Here is a 23,741-nt window from a genome sequence, read left to right on the forward strand (position 1 = left end):
CCGGCCATCTAGTTTATTATACTTATATCCACTAGCTTGTGAAGATGGCCCTTCCCCCTTCTTGCCTTTGGGAGATTTTCTGCACTCTCAGACCTTTGTTGGAGCAGCTGATTCTATGCGGGCCTTTCACTTAAACACACAGACACACAGAACACACACATACCCCTGAAATGAAACATGCGTGTATGGCCCTATACACGTCTCTGTGGAAGAAACAGCATTGCGTCCCCGAGTCTCCCATGCAGGCTGCACCTTAGCAGCCACGAAGTGTAAACAGAGAATGATCTTTAGTTTGAGAATTCCTGAATGTCACTGACACTTTCCTACTAATGGCCTTAGGAATGTTGACATTTTCAAGAGGCGTGGCAACATTTATAGGCAACTCTTTAATGAGTCTTTGGGGACTGAAGAGGGAGGTGGGGCCAGCCGCTCTTCACATGGTTTTAGGCAGTTAAATCCTTTAAAGTAGGAATAGTGAAATCAAGTCATTTTTCCTTCTTATTTTTCTTTGTTGTAAGGTTATATATAAATGTATGCATATATGGGCATGAGAAAAAGAAGAGATATCCTGGGAAGAAAGAAACCAGACAACAAATCCTAAAAACAAAAAAACAAAACAAAACAAAACAAAAACACAAAGACCCCCTCCCCCCGAAACTATAGAAATTAAAAATCCAAATTTGGGGGACAGTGGGAGGCAACACACTCTTTTCACAGAGCCGTCACATGCCACAACTGTCCTCAAAAGCAGGAATGGAAAAAAACAGATACTCAGCTGCAGGATGAAGCTGGGGTCTTGGCTTTTTAGCTTTTAAGGTCTTTGGAACAAAGCTGGGCCTCAAGTGCCTTTTCCAGAATAGGCCAGAGAAGATAAGTCCAGTTTGATTTTGAAGGCTTTAGTCAGCTCTGTGGCCAGCAGCTCGTGGAGGGACACACCGTCATGGGAGTACACCCAGTTCTTCCCAGTCCAGTCGTAGCGCTTGGGCCCACTGCAAGACACAATAAATATATAGGAGGTCCATGAGGACAGCCCTTTGGAGGAAATGCTGCCATCCAGACACAGACTGGAAGAAAGCTCCAGAAAGTCCATTTCACAAAGCATCCATTTGACTTCTAGTCTCAGGGTCTTTCTATTTAAAAATAAATATACAATTTATCCCCTGCAACAATTCAACAGAACAATTCTTAAGACCTGAAAACATCTGAACCCTATCGATGAGTCTCTGTAAATCACATTCTGATCTTTCGCTTTTCCTAACTCACATATGATACCTGCTAGGTCAGAGCAGTGGTTTTTATGTTTGTTTGTTTTAAGATTTATTTATTTACTCATGAGAGACACAGAGAGAGAGGCAGAGACACAGGCAGAGGGAGAAGCAGGCTCCCTGCGGGGAGCCCAATGTGGGACTCAATCCCAGTACCCTGGGGTCACGACCTGAGCCAAAGGCAGATGCCCAACCACTGAGCCATCCGGGTACCCCCAGAGCAATGTTTTAAAATTATAGCCATTAGTGTACCACTGACAAACTTTCCCTTACCTGTATTATTGTTATTATGATTTTAGTACATTTATAGCATGTGCAACCACTACCTCTATCTACCAAAACACTTCTGCACCTCACCCTCTCCTCTCCCCAGCTCCTGGTGATCACCTATACTATTATATATATATATAAAATATACACATATATAATATATACATATGTGTAAAATATATAATATATACATATATATATGGTATTATGGTGTTTTTGTTCTTTTTTTTTTTTTTTTTAAGAGAGAGCATGAGTGGGGCAAGGGGCAGAAGGAGAAGAAGTAGGCTCCCTGTTGAGCAGGGAGTCCAATCCAAGACCCTGAGATCATGACCTGAACTGAAGACAGACACTTAACTGACTGAGCCACCCAGGCAACTCTCAAAAATATTTTTTATTTTATTTATTTTTTTATAAGATTTTATTTATTTATTCATGAGAGACACCGAGAGAGAGAGGCAGAGACATAGGCAGAGGGAGAAGTAGGCTCCATGCAAGGAGCCTGATGTGGGACTTGATCCCGGGACTCCAGGATCACTCCCTGGGCCAAAGGCAGATGCTCCACCACTGAGCCACTAGGCGTCCCCCCCCCCCCCCCCAAATATATTTTAAATCCATGAAACTGAGAGTTTCTCCACCTCAAGCTCGTTCAATGAACAATAGTGTATATCCATTCATGCTGGGAAGAGTTATTTGTGTGGACCTGGATGTAGTAGGGTTTTGACATGTCTGGTCATTCCAGATGTACACAACAGTGCCCGTTAATTCTGCCTCTACTCAGACTAGTGGCAGGCTTGCCAGCAGACAGTGACGATGCACAGGCATGCCTTGATGGAGATGGAGCAGGGAGCCCTGGGAGCTCACAAGAAGGGGCGCCTGGTCCACCTGCATTCTCAGGGAGAGATTTCCCAAAGTCAAGACTGGAAGGAGTTTGCCAGGGAAGAGGGAAGCTTAGAAGGGAAGCATCTTGGCGGACTATACAAAAAGCATCAAAGATTTCTGTATTATCAACCAAATGCTTGGGTTTGACCATGTTTATAATCGTGGAGATAATAGGGACAAACCCCAAGGACTAGGGCCTTTGTTTAATACACACGACCAGTCAAATACAAATGATCCAGGCCATAGAGAAAGAACTGATAGTCTGGACCAAATACAGAGAACATTCCTTGGGCCTTGGACTCAGATTTGCTGCCGAAATGCCAGGGAGAGGGTGAGAAACCTGCAGGCTCCTCCACTGCTCCCAACCAGGTGTCCACCCAGACCTCTGCTTTATCCCACCCTACAACCTACCTCCTCAGGATGGCAAGCTAGTTGGGAGAGACCACTGTTTCCACAGGACCTGAAAAGCTGTCATTTAAAACAAAACAAAATAAAACAAAACAACCACCCAAAATATCAGAAATGCATTCCCATTTAAGATTCTTTTGGACATAAAAAGTTGAGTGGAAAAATAATTTTTTTTCTTAAGGAACACAGTATCTGTGATAGTAAATGTCTGCTTGACAGAATTTCTTTCCATATTTCCATTTTGAATTACAGATCAAACAAGCCTGGGGTAGGATCATATTGCTGGCAGGTGTGTCCAAACATGGTACAGACTTTTTTGGCCTCCAGATACAACACAGAGGGAATTCCTTTCGTGGAGCCATACAGATGGTTCCTGTGCCCTGCCCATATTTATATAGCCACAAATCCCAAAGGTGACAGCTGGGTTTGAACACATCCACTCAGTTTCTCATATGGTTCCTCCAGACGCGAAGGGTAAGAATGTACAGTCCTCATGCATGGTTTTGGTTAGGATTGGGACAACTGTTTGAGGCCAAAGAGAACAGGCTAATTGTCTCACGTAGGATAAAACACCTAATTTCAAGTTAACTGGGTCTAAAAAGCAATACAGGGAGAACTGGGTGGCTCAGTGGTTGAGTGTCTGCCTTTGGCTCAGGTTGTGATCCCGGGGTCCTGGGATCGAGTCCCACATCAGGCTCCCTGTAGGGAGCCTGCTTCTCCCTCTATGTCTCTGTCTCTCATAAATAAATACATTTAAAAAATATTTTGAAAAATGAAAAAAAATAGGGCAGCCCGATGGCTCAGTGGTTTAGTGCCACCTTCAGTCCAGGGCATGATCCTGGAGACCCGGGATTGAGTCCCATGTCGGGCTCCCTACATGGAGCCTGCTTCCCCCTCTGCCTGTGTCTGCCTCTCTCTCTCTGTCTCTATGAATAAATAAAGTCTTAAGAAAAAAATGAAAAAATAAAAAGCAATGTAATCTATAAGGGCCTTGCTAGAAATGAGTGATTTCTGGAATTGTTTGTTGAATTATAACATGCTTCCTAGATGAGACTAGGGCAAAGAAGGCATAACACCTTATTTATTTTGAACAAATAATTATATAACATGGCATGATAAAGAGTATGATGTTAACTGCCTAAAAAATGATATGAATGTTGGGACAGGAGAAGAGTTATAATTTTTTTTTTTTTTTTAGATTTATTTATTTGAGAGAGAAAGAGAGAGCCAGGGGAGGAACAGAGGGAGGAGAGAGAGATCTCAAGCAGACTGATATGGGTGGAGCCTACTCAGGGCTCGATCCTACTCCCAAGATCATGACCTGAGCCCAAATCAGTAGTTGGATGCTTAATTGACTGAGCCACCCAGGTGCCCATATAATTTTTTTTTTTTAAATGCAAATACCATTGGGGTGTCAGAGAATTACATGCTGGTTATGTTTGGACCTTTCCCAAAGCACAGTCAGTATGTTGCCTTTGGAAGTGCTAATGACCCAGGAAGGCTGGCCTGAGAGCCCTTATAACCACCCAGATAGATGCAGATGGACAGGGACCCTCTCTCCCTGCACACTCAGGCCTTGAGATGCAGAGCAGGCGGCCTCCGACACAGTCTTTTCTTCCACTACACTGAAAGCACATTGATGGAAAAGGCAGGAGGGATTCAATGCCCTAGAGTCCCAGCTTAAGACACACTCCCACCTCCACAGAGAGAATGCAACCAACCTTTGGCAAGATGCTGAAAACAAGCTAAAGGTCAAACTTTAACCTGCTTTGAAGGCAAAGTGCAGCTCATTCTGAGGCTGCAGCATCAAAAGTGGCTTTTTTATTTTTAAAGATTTTATTTATTTTTTATTTATTTTTTTTTTTTTTTTTTTTAAGATTTTATTTACTTATTCATGATAGTCACACAGAGAGAGACAGAGAGGCAGAGACACAGGCAGAGGGAGAAGCCGGCTCCATGCACCGGGAGCCCGACGTGGGATTTGATCCTGGGTCTCCAGGATCGTGCCCCGGGCCAAAGGCAGGCGCCAAACCGCTGCGCCACCCAGGGATCCCTAAAGATTTTATTTATTTATTCATGAGAGAGAGAGAGAGAGAAAGAAGAGAGGGAGAGAGAGAGAGGCAGAGATATAGGCAGAGGGAGAAGCAGGCTCCCTGTGGGGAGCCCAATGCGGAACTCAATCCCAGAACCCCGGTATCATGCCCTGAGCCAAAGGCAGACACTCAACTGCTGAGCCACCCAGGTGTCCCCAAAAGTGGCTTTTAAAAAGGCAGGGCAGGGATCCCTGGGTGGCGCAGCGGTTTGGCGCCTGCCTTTGGCCTAGGGCGCGATCCTGGAGACCCAGGATCGATTCCCACATCGGGCTCCCGGTGCATGGAGCCTGCTTCTCCCTCTGCCTGTGTCTCTGCCTCTCCTTCTCTCTCTGTGACTATCATAAATAAATAAAAATTAAAAAATATATATTTAAAAAAAAATTAAAAAAAAAAAAAAAGGCAGGGCAATGATTTAATACAAACTATCCAGGGCAGGTTCTGAAAAGTGATAAACTTTTTGTTTCAGATCTTGCCAATATCTCAATACCTGCTTATAGCAGCCAGATCACTGGCTGACCGAAGCTACAGAAGAAGACTTGAAACTGTCCTGCGAGGATGGGGTGAGCAGGAAGCATCAGGAGAGGTGCGCTCACAGACACCCAGCCCCGAGGCCACTCTCCTCTTAGAGAGTCCACAACACCACACCTCACAGGAGCTGAACAACAACGGGTGCCGATGTCCGGACGTACCTGGATGGTGAAGATAACCAGATTTGCTTGTTTGGGGTCTGCTTGTTGATCACGTAGGTTCCTAGATCTCCACCCAGTTTAACTGTTAAAACACCACTCTGGCGGACCAGGTGGCAAAAGCATGAGGAAAATAAAACAAAGCAAAGTTACCACTTTGTCACAATTGCTTCATATCTCGACACCCTGGCAAGTACACAACACACCCATGAAGACGCGTCTTTCGTGTTCAGGAGGAGCAGATCATGCCAGAAGCACACTGCTTTCAGTCAGACTCTGATTAATCAGGCTGTGCTCTCCCGCATTCCCCGGGGACTCCCAGTGTTCCTGTCTCCAGGTGAGGAAGCAGCAGAGGCCTGCCTGAGGAGGAGCCTCCACATCCTGCCTGCTGCCTTAGTCCCCTCAAAGGCCATCGGAACACACAAAAGGATGCTAAAAAAATGCAGACACCAACTCTACCTGGGTACCACGTCAGCCCGAAGGTGGGACAGGACAAGTTCATTACCCAAACAAGGAAAACAGGCAAAGTCGAGGGAAGGAGTCAAACCACCTGCTTTGCTGGTCTTAGAAGAGCCATAGCACCAGCTCTGCTGGTAGAAGGCAGACACTCCAGACAGTTTTTGTTTTCAGATCCTTCCCACGCATCTCACAAGCTGCTCTCAAGGGCCCTGAATTCTTTAAAAGACTGGTTGGTCCATCTTTGCTCAATAAATGCTCATTTAAATTTGAAAACACTCTTTAAACAAAGGAGCCCTTTACTCTTAAGGTCTGAGGTTTCTTTAGAATGCTCAGAATATTACAGAAGCAGCCACACTGCCCAGTCCCTTTATTGGAGCTGGTGTGCAAAAGGCAGCCCCTGGCTGTTCCCCACCCCGGGCATAGCCCATGGAGACACACGGCCGCTTTTCTGTGGGCTTCTAAGCCCCTTTCCAATCAAGAGGCCCTGAACATTTCTTAGAACACTTTGTGTTTGGTTTGTGTGATAATAATAACATATAATATATATGATATACATAATGTAACTGATAGGCAAGGGAGGACTCAACTGGGTTACACTTTTTTTTTAAAAGAGATGTTATTTGAGAGAAAGAATAAGAGAGAAAGAGAAAGAGCACGAGGGGAACGGTAGAGGGAGAAGGAGAAACAGGTTCCCCGAGGCCAACACAGGACCCTGGAATCACAACCTGAGCCGAAGGCAGATCCCCAACCGACTGAGTCACTCAAGTGCCCCTGAATTATACTTTTAACAACATTTTTTTCTGATGAAAAATGAAACAAAGAGGAATTATACAGACATCAAAAATACAAGAGTCTAAATAAAATGAAATCAATAAAAATATTAACCAATACTGTCCAGTACCTACTTTGTGCCAAGCGCTGTATCTGACACTTTGTGTAAGATTGTATTCCCTGTGACCATAACTATCAGAGGTGGGAATCATTATCCCAGCTTTACAGATGAGGGAAACAGGGACAGAGTAATAAGGAATACTTAGTAACCAGCAGAGCTAATCTTAAATCCAGATCTGTTTGGGTCTAAAAGAAGCTGATGTTGCCATAACCTGAAGAGCTCTCCTGATTCCATTAACCAACGATACAAGCTGTTCCCTCTCAGCTATCAGCTTCCGGTTTTTATTTCTATTTATCTATCTATTTATTTAAATTTTATTTATTTATTAGAGACACGGGGTGGGGAAGGGGAGAGGCAGAGACACAGGCAGAGGGAGAAGCAGGCTCCATGCAGAGAGCCCAACATGGGACTTGATCCTGGGTCTCCAGGATCAGGCCCTGGGCTGAAGGCAGCACTAAACTGCTGAGCCACCCGGGCTGTCCCAGCTTTCAGTTTTGTTTTTGTTTTGTTTTTAATATTTTATTTATTTATTCATGATAGACATAGAGAGAGAAAGAGAGGCAGAGGCACAGGCAGGGGAGAAGCAGGCTCCACGCCAGGAACTCGACGCGGGATTCAATCCCGGGACTCCAGGATCGTGCCCTGGGCCAAAGGCAGGCGCTAAATCGCCGAGCCACCCAGGGATCCCCAAGCTTCCAGTTTTTAAATGCATTTCTGAAAAGGACTAGGATCACAGTGTACATAAGTTCGCTTTTTATTTTTATTTTTAAAGTTTAATTTTTTTAGTATTCTCTACACCCAGGGTGGGACTCAAACTCACCACCTGGAGATCAGAAATCACATGCTCCATTCACTGAGCCAGCTAGTCACCCCATTAAGTTTGCGGAAAAAATTTTTCTTGAAACCCACCTTTTCTATTTTGGTAGGACTACCACCTTTCATTTACTTAAAAGTGTCTTGAGGCACCTGGGGCACTCAGTCGGTTAAGAGTCTGACTTTTTTTGTTGTTGTTGTTTTCAAGATTTATTTATTTATTTATTTATTCATGAGAGACACAGAGAGAGGGGCATAGACAGGCAGAGGGAGAATCAGGCTCCCCGCAGGGAGCCTGACGTGGGACTGGATCCCAGGACCCCAGGATCACGACCTGAGCCGAAGGCAGATGCTCAACCGCTGAGCACCCTGGTGTCCCAAGAGTCTGACTCTTGAATTCATCTCAAGTCATGATCTCAAGGTGGTGGGATAGAGCCTGCTTGCAATTCTCTCTGCCCCTTTTCCTCTGCCCTTCTGCCTGCTTAAAAAAAAGAAAAGAAAAAGTATCTTAAAATTGCATAATTCAACAGTTTTTAGTATTCCACAAAGTGTTTTCACAAAGTGTGCAAATACCACTAATTCTCAACTATTTCCACCACCCCAAAGAGAAACCCCACACCCTTCATCAGCCACTCCCCATTCCTTCCTCCTCCAAATACATACTTTCATAGCTTATTTTTCCATGAGGCAGCAGGCTCAGGGGATCGAGACAGAATTGTTTGCAGTTTGACCTATTTGTGGTCCTTGGGTGCTCCACCACGCCTTGCCCCCCACATTGGGGAGGTGAGGGCGTAGTGGAGAGCACAGAGGGCCACTCTGAGTCTCATCAACCCTGCGGCCTTCCTCGGGACAACATAGAGTCCAGAGACTCAGGGCAGGGATGGAGGGGTGCAGGCGCTCAGGGGTTGTATGCGCTCCTGCTCACTGTCACCCCTTAGAACAGACCAAACCAGGGATGGCACATCCAACTGCTGAAAGCCAAAATCAACTCTTTCCAACTCAAAATCTTCTGGAATGATTCCAGGGGACTGGCCTCTCATTCACAAAGAGCTTATTAATAAAGCAGCCGTGAGGTTTCTCCTAGCCATGCAGACCTCAAGCGGTCTCCTCCACCCGGCTCCTTCTCTGCAGCACCCCTCCCCACCCAAGACCATGACCCCAGCTGAGGCACCCCTGGCACGGTCAGCCTGACACCCGGCAGCTGGGACCAGGGCCTGTGCGTGGCCCCCACGGCCCCTCGACCTTCCTCCCCGCACCTGCATCTGAGCGGCCTGCTTGTTGGCATTGGTTCTTAGTGCAGAATACTGGACGGATGCAAAAATATATTTGTGGAGGAAAGAACAGTGACCAGGGATGCTGATAAACGTGCGAAGTTAAGGGTGCTGTTACACAAGGCAGAAAGTCTCAATCCTCAGCCAACCCCTCTGCTGTTCATTGCGTGTCATTATTTTTTCCCCTGGAGCCAGAGGCTCTTTCCAGAGGAAACTAGCAAGTGGAGGAAGGAGGGGAAGGAAATTAGCTGCCTACTGGTTCACCAGGAGTTCTTGATCCTTTTGGAACTGTCTGTAAGTGGCCCAGATGAAGAGGGCCTTTTGTTCATTAGTATTATTCCATAAGGGACACTCAGATTATTCTGGGCTTGTGGGCAGACTTGAATGCAGAGGAGGGTGGGGACGTGGGGGAGAGTCAAAATACTTAGCAGCTTCTGGTGGGGGTCACTAACCAGTCACAATAGCCCCCCATCTGCAGCTGGTGGAGGCTTATTCCCGCTAGTCAACATCAGCCCTACACACATGGGAGCAAAAGGAGGCATTTCTGTTGTCACTAGCTCATTGTGTGGATATAGACACATAGGAGATGGCAGTGTTGATGTGGGCAATTTCAGGTATATGTGGCTTCCCACACTTCAAAAAAAGATACCCCTCTTAAGGAATAAGAATAATGAATGCAAGGCACTTTTAAAGTTCAATCCTAATGTAAATCCCGTGAAGTAGAGGGATGTCACCCACTTCCCCGCTGAAGAACCTGCCACTCACAGAAGTTAGGATAATTCACTTAGGGGCTCTTGGAAAGAAAATACAAATCCAGGATGGAGAGCTAGATGCTTTGTCTCCATACCCAGAAGAAATGCTGCCTCTGAGCAAGTGTCGGTAAGCTGGCACCCACCCAGAGATGGTCTCCAGGGGTCTGCAAGCTGCCCTGCCCTGAAGCTGAGATTGTACTCACAGGTATATGGGTACGTTTCTCTCGGGAGAAGCTCCAGGAAAGGTCAAGAAACCTCTGCTGTATGGCACTGATATGCCAACAGCTTAGTGAGTAAAGAACATGACACCAAACAAATTCTCATTAAAATGTCAAAGAGCCCAGGGCTCCACCAGGGGGAAGAAGGAAGGTGGCTTGGAAGTAACCCCTCCGACAGCATGGTGCTTCTTACAGCCCTGGTCAGATTTTGCTGGTCAAGTGCAGCAGACTTATGGATGCCTAGTGACAGGAGGTGCATTCTGCTGTGGTGGGCAGTCCCCTCTAATGGCAGGGCCAGTGGGGAGTGAGGCCTGGACCCAGACACCCACACCCCAGATGATCTACTCCACTGACAAGAAAACAGGACAGCCAAGATGCTGCTCACATTTCTCACTCCCCAGGGAGCAAACAGAACAAATGTGCTCTCGGGTCTCTCTGGATTACTGCTTTCATTTGTCTACTTTGCCAGGAGCAAGTTGCTAAAACGTCTATGATGCTGAGTGGCATCAGGGAAAGTATGTTTTGGAAAAGCACGTGGGCCCATTTCATTTGTGAATGGAATCAACATTAAGTCTCTATCATGTACTTGGCAATGGTTCAGGCATTGGGATACCAAGAATGGACAGTGTCTTGGCTGCCAAGGAACTCAGTCTCACCATGGGAGCTGATATGTAAGTAGAGACAACACAGAGTGATCCGTGCTCTACAGAGTCACCTTCAGGGTGCAGGGCAAGGGAATAAGCGTGGTATCTGCCTGGAGCATCTAGGAGGACTTCCCAGAGGAGACAATGCCCAACTGGACCCTGGGGACAGGGAAAGATTACACCCCAACAGAGCTCAAATAAGAGTGATACAGGTATTCTACTGCCTATAATGTAGTTTCAATAGATTTATATGTGAAATATATGTCGGCTAATACCTGAGAGACTCAAATCAGGAGTTCACACCCCAGGGTAGATAGCATTTCAAAGTTTTCAATCAGAAGTCTCAACAAAAGAGCCAGCTACTGTATACTTTAGTTTCTATGTGTGTACTAGAGAATTTCCTAATTAGTAAATGATTTGTTAGAAATAATTTTTCCCTGGTGAGGAGAACGATACTTAGATATATGGGCTGGCTAGAAAAACACAGGTGTCTCTTCCCTTTGCAGGAATGGGTTACAGAATCTGGAAAGCCCAGCAGCTGGGTCCCTCTTCAGAGAGATACTCTGCAGGTAGGATTCAGGTAGGGTCCTGTGACCTACCACTGGGTAGGGTCTTTTTTTTTTTTTTTTTTTTTTAAGATTTATTTATTTGTTAGAGAGAGAGAATAGCGGGAGGGGGAGCAGAGACAGAGGGAGAAGCAGACTCCCCGCTGAGCACAGAGCCTGACACTGCTGCTCACTCCCAGGACCCTGAGCTGAAATCAAGAGTCAGCCACTCAACCAACTGAACCACCCAGGCGCCCCTGAGCAGGAGCCTTTGCTCCTTGATTTGGGGAGGTACACAGAATCCAGCTGTTAGAACACTGGCACATTCACTACTAATGAAACATTCATGCAAAATACTTGAGTCACTAAGTATTCTCACTAATCTTAGAAGAATGGGCGGTGTGGCTGCTTTTGTGGCATGTTAATGAATGTTTGCATGTATGGCCGAGTTTAGCCAGGGACCGGGTTTCCCTAGAAGTACAGCCAGCCCCTGGTAGGGAGGCTGGGGGAGAAGAGCCCTGTAACCGCCCCCAGCTCCCTCATCCCACAGTCAACCTGGGGAGGCCAGTTAGTAATGGTCTCCCAGCAGCTTGCCTTCCAAGGCTGTCTGTGTAAGCACTTACAGCACCCTGCCTGGGCGATGCTCACCACAGTCACCTAATCCACCTGGAAGGCAGCCAGTCCTTATTTGCCCCATCGCCTGAATTTGACCTCCAAGTCCCTCACTGTCCTTGCCACTAGGCTGGAAATCCTCCAGATTCTGCTCCCTGCTCCATCGGAGGGAGTCCCTTCTCTGCCCAAGGGCTTCCCCAGTAATAATATCCCACACTGTTCCTATCACGTTAGCCCAACAGCTGGTTGTCCAAAATAATTCCATTTCATAACATTTCTGACTATTAATTAATTGCTCTCGAGAGGATTAACCTCGGTGGGGATTTTCTCCTGCCAGAAAAGGAGCCCTCCCTGCAGCGGGAACAGCATGCTAAAGGCAAAGGTGCACCCCGACTCGGGGCTGCCACCCGGTGGCCAGTCGATGTAGAGCAGCACTCCCTTGGCTTCAGGGATCCGCCTGCCGCCACCTGCGTTTAGGATCATCCTAGGACTGATTATAAAAACTAAAAAACATACATACGTACATACATACATACATACATACATACATACATAAATAAATAAATAAATAAATAAATAAATAAATAAATAAATACTAAGAAACCTCCCCTGCCCTGCCTGGGCCATATTCTCAGACCAACTAAATAAAAATTATCTAGGGGTGGGACCCAGGGTGTATGTTAAAATCCCAGGTGAGCTTTTAGAAAATATGCTTCCTGAGAATATACCCTGACCTGCCAAATCAGAACCCCCCAGAAGAGGAACCCCTGTCTGTGTGCTCTGAGCACACCCGGCTGGAGAAGGAGTGGCCTAGTTCAGAGCTGCCCATGCCTGCAAGAGAGTCCTCTTGCTAGACAAACACATGCCTGGTCCCTCCCTGATTTACCTTCACAGGCACCAAGAGGGAGTTTGAGAACCGGTATTTTTAAGCAGAAACAGGGGCTCATAGAGGCTGTGACTTGCCCAAGGTCATAGGGCGAGAACATAAAACTCCAGTCTCTTGGTCCTATCGGTAACTGCCTGCTGCTGGATGCGTAACTCCACTGGAGGGGGAAATGTATTTCTGCATTTGTTTTATAAGCTAGAATTCTTAGAGAAGAAACAGACATAAGAAAATAAGCAGAGAGGTACCCCAAAAGAGACATCATAGTCTTCCAATGTGTAAGGTTTGTCTGCAAGGTCTTCAAAGAACTCTGCTAAGGAGTCCAGTGTCGTCTCTGCCAGTCGTTCATAAGTGGTCTCATCCAGAGAGCTGCAGGGAAAACACGAAAACCGCCCAAAACACATATTTACCAAACTCCTCCAGTTTATTAATGTCAAAACCCACACATTTATTTATTTACTTAATTTATTTTTAATAAGCACTATGCCCAGTGTGGGGCTTGAACTCACGACCCCAAGATCAAGAGTCGCATGATTCACTGACTGAACCAGCCAGGCACTCCAACACATCCAGTTTTTACTTAAACTTTAAAAAATTCAAGGAAAATAGCTACCATGCACACAGAAATTTTAATCAGCATGAAAGAATTTTACAGAAGAATCCCTTTCTTTTCAAGTAAGCAGCCCGCATGCACAGTCAACTACAAAGAAGTCTCTTCTGTATCCATCTGGAATTTTGTATTCTTTTTAATACAGAAATTGAAGCACCTTACAGTTTTTATTTAATGTACCCTGGAAATTGTTCCATATTAGTACATACAGACTTTCATGGTATTTTATTTTATATGATTTATTCAACCTGACTTCTTCAGCTGGACATTATGCTTATTTCCATTGCTTGTGTTTTTATTATTAAAATTTATGTTGGGCCAACAACAATGTGGGAGAAAATGTTTGCATTACATGTATCTGAAAAGGGACTTATTTCCAGAATACATAAAGAACTACAAGTCAATAGGAAAAAGAAAACCCAATAGAAAAAGGTAAAATACTAAAACAGATATCATTTCAAATGAGATATCCAGGGACACCTGGGTGGCTCAGTCAGTTAAGTGTCTGCGTCGGTCATGATCTCAGAATTCTGGGATCAAGCCCCAAGTCAGGCTCCCTGCTCAGTGGGGAGTCTCCTTTCCCTCTGCCCCTCCCCCCAATTTGTGCTCTCTCTCTCTCTCAAAAAAAAAAAAAAAAAAAAAAAAAAACCAAAGAAAATAAAAAGATATTTAAATGGCCAGTGAACACATGACAAGGGGTAGGTATACCTTTGTTAATCTTCAGGATAACACACATTAAAAAATCACAATGAGGGGCACCTTTGGCTTAGGGTGTGATCCAGCGGTCCTGGGATGGAGTTCCATATCTGGCTCCCTGTGAGGAGCCTGATTCTCCTTCTGCCTATGTCTCTGCCTGTCTCTCTGTGTCTCTCACGAATAAATGAATAAAATTTTAAAAAATTCATAATGAGATACCACCAGAATGATTAAAAAGAGACAGACAATATCTGAAAGAGACAGATAATATCAAGAGTTGGCCAGGAAGTGAAGAACCCCTCTCCATCAGGTGTGTGTGTTTGTGTGTGTGTGCGTGCATGTGTGTATAAGTCAAAGAAGCTACTCCAGAAAGAGGACCTCATGTCACCTGGAAATCTTGGCCTTTGAGGTGGATGAGGGACCATCTGGGCCTGTGGTGGCAGCCTTGGGGTTAGAGGCCAATGTGTGTGTGAGTCTATGTGTGGGAGGAGGGGCCATGCAAACATCGGCGGTGGGGAGCAGACTGTAGCAGACTGGAGCTTTGCACCAAACCCACCACATCCTTCCAGGGCACCCAAGAGGCTAGATTCCCAGCATCCCCTGCAGTTAGCTGGGGTCCTATGACCAAATTCTTCCCACTAAAATCTGAGTGAGGGACAAGTGCCACTTTCAGGACTTCCATGCTCCGGTCCCTTTCTGTGGATTGGAACCTGGGCAGGGTCACCGGGCTCCTAGGTGCAGACAACAGTAAGGTACTGACAAGTGATAGGAAGTTGGAAGGACCCCGGCTGCCTAACTCACTGCATAGAGGCATGCCCACCCTGGACTGTTTGACCATGAGGACACGAACCACTCCCAGCCTGAACCATTACAGTTCTGGGTCTCCTCGTTATAGAGTCTTTGCCTACACTAACTGCTAAGTCACCAGAGAGAATAATAATAGAACTCTGGAAACAACCTAAATGTCCAGCAATAGGGGATAGGTTAAATGAACTGTGATACAACCATAACTTTTAATAATATTTCATTAAAAATAATGTAGTAGAAGGGCGCCCGCATGGCTTGGTTGGTTAAGTATCTGACTCCTGATTTCAGCTCAGGTGTTGATCTCAGGGTTGTGATTTCAACCCCATGTTGGGCTTCACACTGCGGGTGGAGCTACCTAAAAAGAATAATAAAGCAATGTGGTAGGTAGTTGGTGATATGGAAAGATGCTTATGAGTGCTGCTGCTAAGGGAGAAAACAGGTTTGGGTGCGATGGGCTTTTTTTTTTAAACTGGTAAGAGAAAAGGAAAAAAATATTTTATATTACTTATTTTTATTTTTAATTTTTATTTCTTAAAGATTTTATTTATTTATACATGAGAGACACACACACAGAGAGGCAGAGACATAGGCAGAGGGAGAAGCAGGCTCCATGCAGGGAGCCTGATGCAGGATTCAATCCTAGGAACCCGGGATCACACTGTTAAAGGCAGATGCTCAGCCACTAAGCCACTCAGGCGTCCCAGAAAAGGAAAAAAATTAAAAATATAATAGAAGTATGAGCAGCTATGCACACGTTATGTATTGAGGGAGAGAAGGAGGGAGGAGGGGGGAGGGCTCTCTGATGTGGAAGGTGCTTTATCTTACCCAGGGCTGCTCACAGTTCCCACTGTCCTCATATTCATCAAACAGACACTCTGCTTTTTGACATTCACAAGCTGATTGAGGTGGTGGAGGCTCAAATTCTAAAAGCCAAAGTTGAGAAGAACATTATCATTTTTCAGTGTATTACAGTCTGTGAAGAATATTATCATTTTTCAGTGTATTACAGTCTGTAAACGCAAGGTTTAGATTTCACTACTTGTGCATTTGAGAATAAACCAGGCTAAATCGCCCCCCCCCCCCCCCCCCAGTACTTCTGGAATGTTTTTACCTTGTAATGCATTACCTGGAGTTTGCTCTGGCTCTCTCCAAGCCTGTGCTGTCCAGTGTAATAGCCCAGAGCTACAGGCTACTATTTAAGTTTAAATTTATTGACATGAAATTTAAGAAGTTCTTTCCTGGGGGATCCCTGGGTGGCGCAGCGGTTTGGCGCCTGCCTTTGGCCCAGGGCGTGATCCTGGAGACCCGGGATCGAATCCCACATCGGGCTCCCGGTGCATGGAGCCTGCTTCTCCCTCGGCCTATATCTCTGCCTCTCTCTCTCTCTCTCTCTGTGACTATCATAAATAAATAAAAATTGAAAAAAAAATATTTAAAAAAAAAAAAAAAAAGAAGTTCTTTCCTGTCACCTCCCTGCTAAAATTTGAGTGAGGGGGCAAGTGCCACTTCCAGGACTTCTATGTTCTGGAAGGCCATGTTTCAAGTGTCCTGTGGCCTCCTGTGGCTAGTGGCATGTAGGACGGTCACCATCACAGGAAGCTCCATGGGCAGCACTGCTCCAGGCTGTTCGAGTTATGTAGTGATCAGCACAAGCAAGGCCAGGGAGCATCAGCAAAGCTCCCGGGATCTGACTAATAGAAGCAACAACATTGGCAGACAGAAGAGAGGATCGGACTACAGATGGACAGGTCTCATTAACATGATCTGCAGGAGATAATGAATGTGACCTGTTGATTTCTTCCAATACATAACTGCTGAGCATCCAGGCACTCGTCTCTGGGGCCAGCAGCCCTATGGACCAGCTGGTGAGACAGATGCCATAACCAGAGGATGGTGACAAACACCGAGGGGACCCTGGCTGAGGGATCTGCCCCAGTGTGGGAGAGGACAGAGCCTGTAAAAGGAGAGAAAAGTGGTTCATGAGAGTGGAGGTGGCAGGGGAGAGGATGGAGAGATGGCCACAGGGCCTTGTGATGGCACTCAGTTGGACATCAACCTGGGAAGGCATCCGAGAGCTTGAGGTGGTTGGTGGTAAGATTTACCTTCTCTGAAGGTCACTTTGGAGCAGGGCTCAGAGGCCGTACTCTTGAGCTATTGGTGCCCTTGGCAAGCTGAGGAAGGAGAAGGCAGAGGGCAAGGGGCTGAGAAATGAGCAGAAAAGGGAGAAATGGGAGGGGGGGTGCAGAGCACAGAGGCTGTGATTTTATTATTTATTTAAAATATGTTGCTTTAAAAAAATGCAAAAAATAAAAAATAAAAAATGAATAAAAAAATATGTTGCTTTTTTCTTAATTTTATTTATTTATTTATTCATGAGAGACACACAGAGAGAGAGAGAGAGGCAGAGACACAGGCAGAGGGAGAAGCAGGCTTCATGCAGGGAGCCCGACGTGGGACCCGATCCCGGGTCTCTAGGATCATACCCTGGGCTGAAGGCGGCGCTAAACCACTGAGCCACCCGGGCTGCCCCGCAATAGTTTGTTCTATAAGGTCACCATGAACACAAGGTTAGCAAGATGCTGCTAGGGCAGATACAGGCTTAGCTTCCTGCCGGCTTCAGGCTCATGTGACCAGCTGACCCATACATAACCTTGTTAGCATGCATTTTTGTTTAAAGAGCCCTGGTTTGATACATATTGTTGAATCACAAGCACCATGTTTGGGGCCATTTCAAATAGTGAAATCAGGGGTGCCTGGCTGGCTCAGTCGGTGAAGCATCTGCCTTTGGCTGGGTTTGTGGTCTCAGGGTCCTGGGATCCAGCCCCAGTCAGGCTCCCTGCTCGGCGAGGAGCCTGCTTCTGCCTCTCCTCTGCTTGTGTTCTCTCTCTCTCTCTCTTTAATAAATTAAATAAAATCTTAAAACAAAAATAAAAACGAATAGTGAAATAACCAACGAAAACCACAAAAATGCAAACAATGTACCACTATGTAGGTGGTGAAAAGGACACTTGATGACAGTGTGGGCACTGAGGCAAGAAGGCAGAGTGTCATCTTTTTTTTTTTTATTTTTATTTATTTATGATAGTCACAGAGAGAGAGAGAGAGAGAGTCAGAGACACAGGCAGAGGGAGAAGCAGGCTCCATGCACCAGGAGCCCGACGTGGGATTCGATCCTGGGTCTCCAGGATCGCGCCCTGGGCCAAAGGCAGGTGCCAAACCGCTGCGCCACCTAGGGATCCCCAGAGTGTCATCTTGTTTGACCTCAGTGGGAACAGGCAAGTGTGGGGCCAAGTCTAAGTTTTTGCTGCTCTCTGTGTGTCCCAGAGTGACCACAAAATCCACCCTAGGTAGTGATTTTTGGAGTTACAGATAAATTTTACTGAGCAGGTGAATTCAGAAGTACAGGATCCGTGAAACACAAGGATAGACCATATTTGTATTTTACGGATGAGAAAACTGAGCAAAGTCACACAAGCACACAGATACAAAGTGGAGGAGCCGGGATTTGAACCCACACCATCTGGCTCCAGGGTCTGGGCCACAGTGGAAAGAATCACACAGCTGGGAATCGTACAGGATTGTGGACATGTAAGGGAAGTTCGAGAACTGGGAGCTCAGAGTTTCCCTTTTCTCCAGGAGCCTGGCCTCTCAAATTCTAGCTGTTGCAGTCTGACACCTTTGCTTCAGCCTTTTCCCATTTCATTTTTGGTTTTGACTTTGATATCTTGGATGGCTGTTCTGGGTGCAAAGTTTGCTGTAATGCAAGTTACTCACAGCCAGAAACAGACATTTACATTTGGCTGTTTGTTTTTTTAATTTAATTTATTTATTCATAAGAAACACAGAGAGAGAGAGAGAGAGGTAGAGACACAGGCAGAGGGAGAAGCAGGCTCTGCGGGGAGCCCGATGTGGGACTCAATCCCAGGACCCCAGGATCATGACCTGAGCCGACGGCAGATACTCAACCACTGAGCCATCCAGGCGTCCCTGTATTTGTCTGTTTCTAATCATCAAAGGAACTGCTGCCGAAGACTCCTTGCTGGTCTCTTACCGGTTCTTCCCAAGCTCACATTCCCTGGGTACCTGCTTAACCTTTCAGAACCCCTGAAGGCAGGGATCACAGTACCTGCCATATGGACTGGTGATGAGCATTAGACAGGAGGAGACGAATACCCTAAATACAGGGCTGGAGGGTGATCAGTCAGTTTCGGTGTTGGAGCATGTCAACAAAGGTGTAGAGAGGCAGGAGATCAGAGGCAAAATCCAGCCCCTGCCCACGGGAGAAGCTGCCCCACTCTGCTAGTGGGCGACAGATGGGATTCGCAGTGGGGAGGGCTGTATTATGAGTGCTCCCCCTGAAGCCACGCAGCAGCCACCCCTCCTGCTTCCAAGCCACCCGGGGCTCTTGGATGATCACTCTGTGATGGGTTTGCCCAGCTTGAGTCTTCAGGGTTCAATCAGTCTGGGGGCTCAGCACCGGGCTGGCTCATGGGAGGCATCTGAGGAAATATGAGATGGTTCTAGGCCTACCCTCTCAGGCCCCAGCCTTGGAACTGCATGACTCAACTGAGGTCCACCCTGGGGAGGCCTGGCCTGGGTGGCCAGCAGGGAGACCAGCCCTCACCCCAAAAGGGGTCGCCTCGGCAAAGCACAACGCTGGAAGTCAGTTCTCACCCGCTTCCAGGGGGGATGAACCAGTACAACCACTCTCGGCATCAAATGAGTTGAGTATTTCCTGGTCCCTTGCCTGGCAATGCCATTCTGAGGATTCAGCCACAAAGGGCCTTTGTCCACGCCCAGGAAGGCCCCACAGCAGCACCACCGTGACAGCAGCACCATGGGCAAATCACATGGATGCCACCAGGACACTGGATAGAGTATGACGTGCTCACCCAATGGGATACTATCCAGCAGAGAAAATGAGTTAAGTGACACACTGCGTCAGTGTCAATGAACCTCAAAAACAATGCTGAACACAAGGAAAAAGTCACAGCAGAATAAATGCAGCATGTTTTGTTTTTTTTTTGCATCACAGTGCATGGTTTACGGAGACATATATCGGGGTGCAACTCTAAGGAAAGAGGGGAATGCCTGACAAGTCAGGAGAGCAGATTCCTCTCAGGGAGGCCTGGTCGTAATGAGGAGAGCCCCAGAGCCTTCCGAGGAACAACTAATATTCGGTCTCTTAATCTAGTGGTGAGAATGTGGCAGTTATTAATCTTTAAACAGGACACATATTTTACATACACATATTTATGTATAAATTCATGTACATTGTCTGTGGAAGACAATAAAAATGAATTTAAAGTGAATTAGGTGGGATCCCTGGGTGGCGCAGCGGTTTAGCGCCTGCCTTTGGCCCAGGGCGCGATCCTGGAGACCCGGGATCGAATCCCATGTCGGGCTCCCTGCATGGAGCCTGCTTCTCCCTCTGCCTGTGTCTCTGCCTCTCTCTCTCTCTCTCTCTCTCTCTCTCTCTCTCTGTGACTATCATAAATAAATAAAAATTAAGGGATCCCTGGGTGGCGCAGCGGTTTGGCGCCTGCCTTTGGCCCAGGGCGCGATCCCGGAGACCCGGGATCGAATCCCACGTCGGGCTCCCGGTGCATGGAGCCTGCTTCTCCCTCTGCCTGTGTCTCTGCCTCTCTCTCTCTCTCTCCTCTGTGACTATCATGAATAAATAAATAAAATCTTTAAAAAAAATAAAAATAAAAAATAAATAAATAAAAATTAAAAAAAAATTTTTAAAGTGAATTAGGTCATAACCTGCTTGCCAGGCCTGAGGCCAAAAGACCATGGGTCATAGGGATGATCTTGTTCCTCTACAAAAATTCACAGGTGTCTGCAAACATTCCGAGGTGTGCAGACATGGCTGCAGCAGCGGCTCATGGAGTTATGTAACAGATGGCAACATGTGGCAAGCTCTCCTTGGAGCTACCTCCAGTGCACCAGGGAAAGTTTGAGGATCAGTGCCTGATAGAACCAGATGCCTCCCTGGGCCACAGAGTTGCACACTTAGAAGGAAAGCATTTCTGTAGATTCTGGGTTCTACTGAGAACCCAGAATGTTGAGATGATAATATTTTGAAAAACGAGATTACATAAATGTAGTGTTGGAATCTTTTTTTAAAACTAACCTCTAGGCCCAACATGGGGCTTGAACTAATGACCCTGGGATGGAGAGTCATATACTCTATCAACTGAGCCAGCCAGGTGTCCCACTGTGGTATCGAAATTAATTTCACCTGCTTTTTTATATTCTGTCAACGTAATGTAGCTACTAGAAAATTTAGAATTACACACGCACCTCCCATTCTATTTCTTTTGCACGGTGCTGTAGAAGTAGGATAGGGAATAGAGAAAATAAGGATGGGGAAGAGGCCCACCCACTGAACTCAGGTCCTGGTGAGTTCTGGCGCGCAGAGACGTTAGGAGTCAGCCTGAGGACAGTTCAGGCCTTAAAACAAATTAAACAAGGTGATCCCAGTTGCCATCGTCATCCACCCAACTCCGCAAGTATTGGAGATGTGTAAGCGAACTTGTGTTACAGACAAGCTCAACAAACTCAATTAATTTACATGGTAGAGGAGGCCCAGTGGGGTGATTCAGGTTGATTACTATCTCCCAACCTCCCAAGACTCCTAATCCCAATGTGTGTCCAGTGCCCACCCGCTGCGTGGCAGCTCTAAGCTGGGCATGCTTCTGAGTCAACAGCCCTCAACAGCCACTAGGTACCATCCAAGAGACCATGCCATATCTTGTCACTGTCCTAAATTAAAAACTGCTGCCAATCCATGGCCCACAGGGGTCGAAGTGCAAGCCAGGGCAGCTCCAGGTGGGAACAGCACAGAACAGCCCAGGAGAAGGGTAATGTCTGTGTTCTGCACTGGGACATCGTGGAACCAGCATGGTCACAACTGCCTATTTTTCTGGAGAAGCTGCAAGATCCAGTATCAAAGGTCCCAACTTTGAGTGTTGGCAACCAATTCTAACTTTTCTTCACACACGGTCAAATAACAGGGCCGTGGGAAGTTTAAGTCTAAAGTCCCAATTCCAGAGCTCCACAGGCAATTTGGGCTGGACTTCACCTGCCTTCCTCACCACGCAGGGTCCACCCAGCCACTCAGCTACTGTCCACCTGCCTACCCGGCCCAGGCAGGTCCCCCTTTTAGGATGCTGCTCTCTTGCCACCTCCAAGCGCCACCTCCAAGCCGGGTTACACATCCCGTCTACCCCGCTGAGTCTTCCTCACTCCACAGCCACTCCTTGGGCTGCCTCCTCTCAGGTCTTGGGATTGCCTGGGTCAGATGCTTCACTGCATCCCCAAGGGAAGGAAAGAGAATTAACTCCCAGAGCTGAAGACTTTATTATCACGTTCAGCCAACTGGATCCTCACCCCAGCTCGGCGGGATGAATGTCCTCATCCTTTCATCTCTAGACCGAAAAGGAAGCCAGGCCTCTGGGAGGGGTGGTCCCCGGGGTCGCAGAGCTCTGCAGAACCAGGCCGAGGAACCCAGGCCGGGTCCTATTCCAAAAGCTTTGCTGCGCTACCTACTGCGCTCCAGGGCCTTGGTAGTTCCACCTGGCTCCAAGGAAGCTTTTCGTTCATAAAAGCACATTCTTGAACACATTGCTCTAGAGTTATAAACACACACTACTACACACTGCTTTGTTGGTATGTGTGCTGTTTCAGTCTATTTACATATATTTACGCAGATGCTAGGATCATCTGCCATACACATGTGTGGTGCAGTACCCAGTACCGTATATAGTAGCACTTAAACCTTAGTTCTGGCAGAGGGAGGCGGCGAGCTGGGCGACCACCACGGACCCCCGGGAGCGGGTCCCCCGCCACCTTCCCTCCGTGGGCGGTCGGGCGGGTGCCGGGCCTCCGCGCTGCGTGTCCCCCGCCGTGGCAATGCACTGCCCTTTCGCACCGGAAAGCAGAGGCCGGTGCAAACGTGACCCCGGGCACCAGGAGGCGGGCTGCGCGGCCGGGCACCCCGCGGAGAGGGCAGCGCGCTCCCCCGCCGCCCGCCGCCCGCAGAGCGCGTCCCCGCCCGCAGAGCGCGTCCCCCGCGGGCAGAGCGCATGCCCGGCCGGCAGAGCGCGTCCCCGGCCGCAGAGCGCATGCCCGGCCGGCAGAGCGCGTCCCCGGCCGCAGAGCGCATGCCTGACCGGCAGAGCGCACGTCCGGCCAGGAGAGCGCGTTCCCGCCCGCAGAGCGCGTCTCCCGCGGGCAGAGCGCGTGCCCGACCGGCAGAGCGCGTCCCCTGCCGCAGAGCGCATGCCCGGCCGGCAGAGCGCGTCCCCGGCCGCAGAGCTCGTCTCCCGCGGGCAGAGCGCATGCCCGGCCGGCAGAGCGCGCCCCCGCCCGCAGAGCGCGTCCCCGGGCCGCGGCGCCGCCGGAGCCCCGTGAGCGCGCGTGCCCGCAGCGTCCCAGCGTGCGCGGCCTCCTCCGCCCGCCTGCGGCCCGGTCGGCTGCGCGGCGCGGTACTCACGGCGTGGCTGGGCCCGCGGGCCGCTCCTGTCCCGACGCGCAGCCCCCGGCCGCCGTGGAGCGGGGCGGCCCTCGTGGGCCCCCGGGTCCCCGCGCCGGCCGCGGCTGAGCCCGGGGGTGCCGAGCGGGGCAGGAGGCCGGCGGCGGCGCGGCGCCCGAGCGTCCACATGCTCCTCGCGGTCTGCGGCCGCTCCGCCCTCCGGCTCCGGGGACGCCGCGGCGACACCTGCTGGCTACGGGCGGCAGGCGGCGCGGTGGGGCTCGGCGCTCCGGCGGGCTGCGGGCTGCGGGCTGCGGGACGGGCCCGGGGTGGACCCGGGAAGCGCTTCCCCGCCTTGCACGGCCTCCGTATTTGACAGAGGGAGAGCGCGCTGCGTGCAAAGCACAGGGCTTGCCCCCGGCAACAGGCGAAGGCGTGACCTCGGTCCTCGGTCCTCGG

General features: G+C 48.2%; 1 protein-coding gene and 1 long non-coding RNA gene across 2 annotated transcripts in view; one reads left to right on the forward strand and one right to left on the reverse strand.

The window, feature by feature from the left end:
- Nucleotides 1–6,950, forward strand: part of LOC119870838 — a 39,761-nt gene extending 32,811 nt beyond the window's left edge. The window contains exon 3 of the long non-coding RNA XR_005354211.1: nucleotides 5,382–6,950. This is a non-coding gene — a long non-coding RNA (uncharacterized LOC119870838). The remainder of the gene's footprint in view (nucleotides 1–5,381) is intronic.
- Nucleotides 694–23,506, reverse strand: FXN (frataxin). Its single transcript, NM_001109958.1, is given in 5 exon segments — nucleotides 694–989; nucleotides 5,605–5,702; nucleotides 12,939–13,059; nucleotides 15,629–15,726; nucleotides 23,304–23,506. Coding segments are annotated over 5 exon segments (636 nt in total). The 5' UTR covers nucleotides 23,472–23,506; the 3' UTR covers nucleotides 694–838.
- Between the last annotated feature and the right edge of the window lie 235 nt (nucleotides 23,507–23,741).

The sequence above is a fragment of the Canis lupus genome, chromosome 1, assembly GCF_011100685.1.
Source record: "Canis lupus familiaris isolate Mischka breed German Shepherd chromosome 1, alternate assembly UU_Cfam_GSD_1.0, whole genome shotgun sequence".
NCBI classification, from domain to species: Eukaryota; Metazoa; Chordata; class Mammalia; order Carnivora; family Canidae; genus Canis; species Canis lupus.